Source organism: Meleagris gallopavo, chromosome 25, assembly GCF_905368555.1.
Source record: "Meleagris gallopavo chromosome 25, MGAL_WU_HG_1.1, whole genome shotgun sequence".
In the NCBI taxonomy this organism is placed as follows: Eukaryota; Metazoa; Chordata; class Aves; order Galliformes; family Phasianidae; genus Meleagris; species Meleagris gallopavo.
The window spans coordinates 5,306,317-5,312,795 of NC_139428.1; the positions used below are offsets into that span (position 1 = coordinate 5,306,317).

The window sequence follows — 6,479 nt, forward strand, 5'->3', positions numbered from 1 at the left end:
AGCTGCCTGTTTTTCTCCCTGTTTTTCCCTGTTTTTTCCTTCCCTCCCTTTCCAAATACAGGAACAACATTTGCTCTTTCCAACATCTGCCACCATTGGTGGGTTCCAGTGCCACCGCACAGCGCTGCTTCCATCCCTTTGTCCCCTTTCCTCTCGCACCCTGGGGAGGAATTTGGGGTGCTCCGGCTCTGCTGCCTATAGCTCTGTTTCCACGGAGCCTCCTCAGCCCCCCCAGTCCCAGCACTGCAATATTCAAATCACGCGATGCTCATCATGTCTTTAGTGCAGCAATTAAGTCACAGCTCTAATTAAGCATTTAAGCACACAACACACTCATCTTCTGTCTCCACCTCCAGACGGACACCAGGGAGGCCGCGGCCATCCCTGTTCTGCTCCAGCTCGGGACCCAGGAGCTGCGCGCTGTGGCGCTGCAGAGCGGAGGGGCGTCTGTACGTGGGGAGCTGTGGTCAGGGTGCTGCACATCTCGGAGTGCACATCTGGGGGTGATGCGCACCTGGCAGTGCTGCGTCCCGGAGGATACCGAGCACGGGACGGCCTTTGTCTCCTGATGATGCTGCCCGGTAAAGAGCGCGGGCTGCGGGCCGCTGCTGCCACCTGCCGGCACCCGGTACCGGGCCCGCCCCGCTCCCACGCGTGACCGCCGGTTCTTACGTACGGGGGGAGCGGGGGAACGCGGGAGGCGCCGGTAGCGAGCCGCGGGGCGTGAAATCCCCACCCGAACCTTGCGGCGGTGCCACGCAGGACCCGGAGCTCCCGAGACGCCCCAGAGCGGGGCGAGGCGCCGCCAGAGGGAGCCCGAGAGACGCGTGGAGGTGGCGCTGGTGGTACTGGTGGTACTGGTGGTACTGGTGGTACTGGTGGTGGTACTGGTGACACTGATGACGATATTGAACACCTCTGGCCCTTGGGAGCTGTGGGGTTGAAGGACGAATCCAAGTCCGCTGCCCTATCCGTGCTCTCCCTCACCCCGCCGCCCTCCTCCCTGTCCGTGCACACTGCTGGGATGGCAGCGGCACCTCCCAGCCCTCCGGCTCTGCCATGGCATGTGCTGCAGCCCCAGAGCTGGCGCTGAGTGCAGCCCAACCGCCTGCAACACTGAGCCCCGAAGTGTGGAGGAACGGGGGCAGAGTGGAGCAGGGAGCCCCCACCGCTTCTGCAGCCCCTGCTTTGAAAACCAAGCGCCAAGAACCCACAGCTCGTGCATTCCTGCCCTGCTGTCACTGGGATCCGGGGGACTGTTTGTGCCCAGGTGCCCCAAAACACGTCCCTGCCCCATGTCCCAGCACACCTGAGCACGTGTCCCACTGCCATCACACGTGTGCTCCTTGGGAACTGGCACACGGCCCCGGGAGCCCCAACCTCAGCCAGGTGAGTGCTCTGGGACACCACCGGGACATGGGGACGGGGACATGGGGACATGGGATGAAGCCACTCTGTTACGAAACGTCCCTGCATCCCATGGCTCTAAGTCAAGATTTAGTGAGCGAGCGGCTCCTGATCCAGATGAGATCGGGCATCACAAAGGGCTTTGTATTCCAGGAAGCCTATTAGAGATTTAAATTATACAAATGGGCTTTTTACCAAAGATCCTCATTATCTGGGCATTTGCATTTAATCCTCAGCTATCCCTGCAGCCCCGGCCCTGCGCTCTGCTCACCTTCACCTCGTCCTCCAGGGCTGAGCAGGGCGAGGGGATATAGAGGAGCTGTGGGGTCAGCAGAGCCCAGGGGAAGGGGCTGTGGGGAATGGGACAAGGCAGGGAAGGGGGAGCAGGAGGAAGGGGGGATCCCATAATGTCTCTCCCTAGTGAGGGGCTGGAATCTGTGGTTGTCTCTGCCTCCTCTTCCTTGCAGCATCCCACAGTGCCTGAGAGCTGCAGGGCAAAAGTGGGGAGTGCTGGGGATGGAGGAATGGGGTTCAGAGGGGAGGGGATGGAGCCATTGACCCGCAGCCCAGGGACCTTGTACACTGCAGGGGGTGTGATGGTACAGCGTGGTCCTGCCCGCGCCCCGCATTATCCTTTCCCTCCTGTGATCCATTTCAGTGTGGGGGATTAGGTGGTTTTAGGGCAGGGTTTGAGTTAAATGGGATGCTTTCAAATCATCCTGCGTCAGTTGTGCCCTCTGTCACTCATACAGAGGGGGGATTAAAATAGATATGAAGATTATTGGAGGGAAAAAAGGCGCCCCCACATGCAGGGAGCTGCCAGCAGCACCCAGCACACAGGGAGCCTTTATGCCCCACAGCACTATTTCCTCCGCTTCCTCACCTTGCTGCTCACACCAAAGCCCCATTTCCAACCCTATCTTTTAGCCCTTTCCTTTCACCTTTCCTTTGTGTCCTCCTGCTTTCATCATCATTTCCTTGTTACCAGCCCAGACCCATCCCACAGCACCCTTGAGCTCAGTGCTCATGGCTATTAAAAAGGAGAGAAGAACACTAAGAAACCAATCTTGCTTTTATTATCAGCAATTGCTTCTTCCTGCAAGGTCCCCATGTGGTGGTAGATGTGTCCCCAGCCACGGGTTGGGCTGTCCCTCAGATCCAGGGAAATGGAGCCCCAACTCCCTGCCTGGACCCTTCTCATACTCCCAAAACAGAGCCAGGGCTGTGGATTTAATCACTTTATGCATATTCATTTGTGTAATTCGGAGAAGAGTGCCTCTTCCTCCCATCTGCCCTTACCATCTGCTCCCCGCGGTGTTTCGGAACAATCCCAGGCTTTGCCAGTTGATGGAGAGGTGCAGAAAGGCAGGAAACCCCGCGGGGATGTCGCTCCGTCTGGGCAGCAGCTGGCTCTGCGGGTGCCTTTTCCTGGTGCAGGGGCAGCTGCTGGAGACAACTTTGCTCCATCGCTTGAGCGGTGACCCCTGAGATGTGCCCACCCCCCGGATCCCACCCTAAATGTCCCCTTTTTACCCCAAAGCACCTGGCTGGGCACCACTTGGGCCAGCAGGGGGGTGATGGAGAAGCCCGTGCCCAGGAGTTGGCGATGCACAATAGGAGCTGCCCGTGGCCTCCAATTCCTCCATCGCTGTGGGGTTCTGGGGCTGCAGCTCCTTCAGAGGGGATGAGGGGGGTTGGCAGATGAGCTGGGAGGGGTGGTGGAGAGAGCGGTGCCCCAAAGAGAGGGCCGTGCACAGAGGCTGTTTGTGCTCTTGGTGCAGCCCCATCCCATCCACCATGGAGCAGAATCGCACCCTATGCGACAGCCGAGTGATTTTTACAGAAGTGCCCTTGAAAACCTCTCCAGGGCCACATTAAAGCGCCCACCTGGGGCTGCAGGCACCTGAGCCACTGAGCTCCCAGCAGTCCCAGCGCTCCCAGTACCGGTCCAGTACTGTGCCAGCCCTGGCAAGAGCAGCCCAGAGCTGTGGGTCCGGCAGTGCCCGAGGGGGGGTGCGGGGCTTCGCGGCGGGTGGGGCAGCCCGGGGCGGGCGGGGGCTGACTGCAGCCGGTGCCCGCCGTGCCCCCCCGTGCCCCTCCCGGTGCCGGTGCCGCCCCGTAGCCCCGCGCTGCGGCGGGCACAGCCGGAGGGCGCTCCCCGTTGGCGCACAGCGGCGGCGTTGGAGGCTCTTCCCGGGCAGGTAGGGGGCGGCGGGACCGGGGGGAACCGGGGGAGATGGGGGGAACGGGGACAGCATCAGGCTCAGCCTTGCGGGTGCGTCCCTCTTTGCCGGTGGCTGCAGAGCCCCCGCCCCGGGGGGGTTCCCGGTCCGCCGATGCCCCCGCCCCGGGGGGGTACCCCGCAGCACCTTTCTGCGGATGTCCCCCGATGCCTCCCACCGCAGGGGCACCATCCCTTGGAGGGGGGGTCCCTGCAGCCCCCTCCCTGGGAGGATTTCCCTGTGGATCCCTCCTGCCCCAGATGCATCTTCCCTGGGGGTCCCCTCCCGTCCTTCCCCCCCTCCTTCCCCAGCTATGCCCGTTTTCGGAGACTCTGCACAAAGCCCTGACGCTGAGCTGCAACGCTCCACAGTGAGGGAGACGGAGAGGGGTTGGGGGTCCCACAGGCTCCGGGTGCATAGGGAGTCCCTATTGGGTTCCTTGTCATGGGGAATCCTGTGCACCTTTATCTCAAAGGAAGGGGGGTTGGGACCTGGGGGGTTGGGGCAGTGGTACTCTGGGCACTGCAGACACCGCCACCCCTCCCAGCCCTCACTGGGGTCCCCACTGAGTATCCAGGTGCAGGGAGGGGGCCGTGGCTGAAAGGGGACACTGCGGCCCCCGGCTCTCCCCGGAGCTCCGGAGCCGTCCGGAGGCACCAAACACAAACGGAAACGTCGGAGGCACCAAAAATAACCCCCCCTGAGGGAGCTGACCCAGATCCATTCAGATCTGCACCCAGAGCCCTCCGCCGGGGCCGAATCCCCTCCTCTGCGCTGCTCTGCCCTCCTGATGCCACCTATTTATCACCCAGTCTGTTATGCAAATGGTCCATCGGGGCGTATTACCCAAAGGGCGGGGGCTGGCGCTGCGCCGTGTTGTCCCTGGGGCTGCCACCGGCGGCTCAGAGGGGACGGCGGCATGGAGGGATCAGCATCGGTGCACACCTCCGTGCGGGTGCCCGGGGGCTGCCAGGGAGCGCTGCCCCATCCCTCTCCCCTCCTGTAGCACTCAGGGACCCGAGCAGGGCCAGGCGCTCTTCCCTTGGGGTCGGCGTGCCCAGCAGCATGGGGAAGCAGAACAGCAAACTGCGCCCCGAGATGCTCCAGGACCTGCGGGAAAACACCGAGTTCTCCGACCTGGAGCTGCAGGGCTGGTATAAGGGCTTCCTGAAGGACTGTCCCTCGGGCATCCTCAACGTGGAGGAGTTCAAGAAGATCTACGCCAACTTCTTCCCCTACGGCGACGCCTCCAAGTTCGCAGAGCACGTCTTCCGCACCTTCGACACCAACGGCGACGGCACCATCGACTTCCGAGAGTTCATCATTGCGCTGAGCGTCACCTCCCGCGGGAAGCTGGAGCAGAAGCTCATGTGGGCCTTCAGCATGTACGACCTGGATGGCAACGGCTACATCAGCCGGGAGGAGATGCTGGAGATCGTGCAGGTACGCGGTGCCGCGGCGGTCCTGGGGGCCGGGGTGGCCACCCCCATGCACGCCCCTTGCCCAGACCCCAGCCCGGTGGCAGCGGTGGCAGAGGGGAAGCGCTGAGGCCGATTTGGTGGCGTCTCACTGGGCACTGCGGGAGCAGCTCCCATCCATCTCCTGCGAGACGGCTGCTGCCCTCCGTCTGCCCCGGCTCTGCTGGGAGCCGAATCCCTGCACGGTCTGGGACCCGGTCCTGGTGCGGGGAGCCCTCTGTCCCCATCCTCGGGTCGGTGGCAGTGGGCGCTGTCCCTATCAGCATTGTCCCCGTCCCCGCATCCCTTTCTCAGGCCATCTACAAAATGGTCTCCTCCGTCATGAATATGCCTGAAGATGAATCGACTCCGGAGAAAAGAACGGAAAAAATCTTCCGACAGATGGATACTAATAATGATGGTAAATGAGAGGGGAAGGAGGGGATTAAGGGAAAGGTCTCATGGTTAAATCCGGGGGTCTTAGAGGGAGCTGTGTGCTCACTGATTAAATGCTGCACGGTCGGGAGGAGCTCTGGCAGTGAGGGGCTCGGGGTGCACACAGCACTGCTGGTCACACACGGGGGGCTCAGCCCGGGCAGCCGGTGGGTGGGGGGTGTCCCCAGGAGGCCTCCGGTCCCTGTGCCCCCGTGTGCCTGGGTGGGGTGGTGGCTGCTGCACTGAGCCGTGTCTCCCTGCAGGCAAACTGTCCCTGGAGGAGTTCATCAAAGGTGCCAAGAGCGATCCATCCATCGTGCGCCTGCTGCAGTGTGACCCCAGTGGTGCCGGACAGCTCTGAGCCCCCCCGCGGTCCCCACAGCCCCCACCTCCCCCTCCTGCCACCACCACTCATCCTTCCATCCCCACCTCCATGTCCCCATGGGGAGAGCAGCAGGAGTGCGGAGCAGCATGGCAGAGCCGCTGCTGCTCCTCTGATGGGCACAGGGACACGGCCAAAGGGATGAACTACGGTTGCTCACGGCCACCCCAGCACCCCCCAGCATGCAGACACTGCCACACCAGCCCCCTCCCCACAGTCAGAGTGTACGTGGGGCCATGGGGAGGGGCTGTGCTTTCAGTCTTTTAATACCTGCAAAATAAAGTGTGTGTCAGTGCAGTCAGCAGAGGGAAAAGGCTCTCCTGTAAGCTCTGAATCCAACCTTCCTTGCAGCAGTACCAGGGCAATAGTGATGGACTCACGTCCTGGCCAGCGGTGAGCAGCATCCAGTGCTCAGTGCTGCCCATGGCTGCGCTGTGGGGTGGGCACTGGGATGGGGATGGGTCCTGTGCTCCACTCAGGGCTGGACATGTTTCTGTGCTGTTGGGATCAGCGAGCTCACACAGCCCAGTGCCAGTGGAGAGGGCTGCAAGGAGACCTGGAGATGGAGAGCTTTGG

General features: G+C 62.2%; 1 protein-coding gene across 1 annotated transcript; it reads left to right on the forward strand.

Moving 5' to 3' along the window:
* Nucleotides 1–4,391: 4,391 nt before the first annotated feature.
* Nucleotides 4,392–6,205, forward strand: HPCA (hippocalcin). Its single transcript, XM_010723456.4, has 3 exons — nt 4,392–5,072; nt 5,402–5,507; nt 5,785–6,205. Exons 1-3 carry the CDS (start codon nt 4,695–4,697, stop codon nt 5,880–5,882), a joined length of 582 nt encoding a protein of 193 aa, XP_010721758.1. The 5' UTR covers nt 4,392–4,694; the 3' UTR covers nt 5,883–6,205.
* The last annotated feature ends 274 nt before the right edge of the window (nt 6,206–6,479 follow it).

Coding starts and splice junctions, on each gene's coding strand:
- HPCA (XM_010723456.4), top strand. CDS start 4,695: ATGGGGAAGCAGAACAGCAAACTGCGCCCCGAGATGCTCCAGGACCTG. Junction 5,073..5,401: donor AGATGCTGGAGATCGTGCAG/GTACGCGGTGCC, acceptor TCCCTTTCTCAG/GCCATCTACAAAATGGTCTC. Junction 5,508..5,784: donor GATGGATACTAATAATGATG/GTAAATGAGAGG, acceptor GTCTCCCTGCAG/GCAAACTGTCCCTGGAGGAG.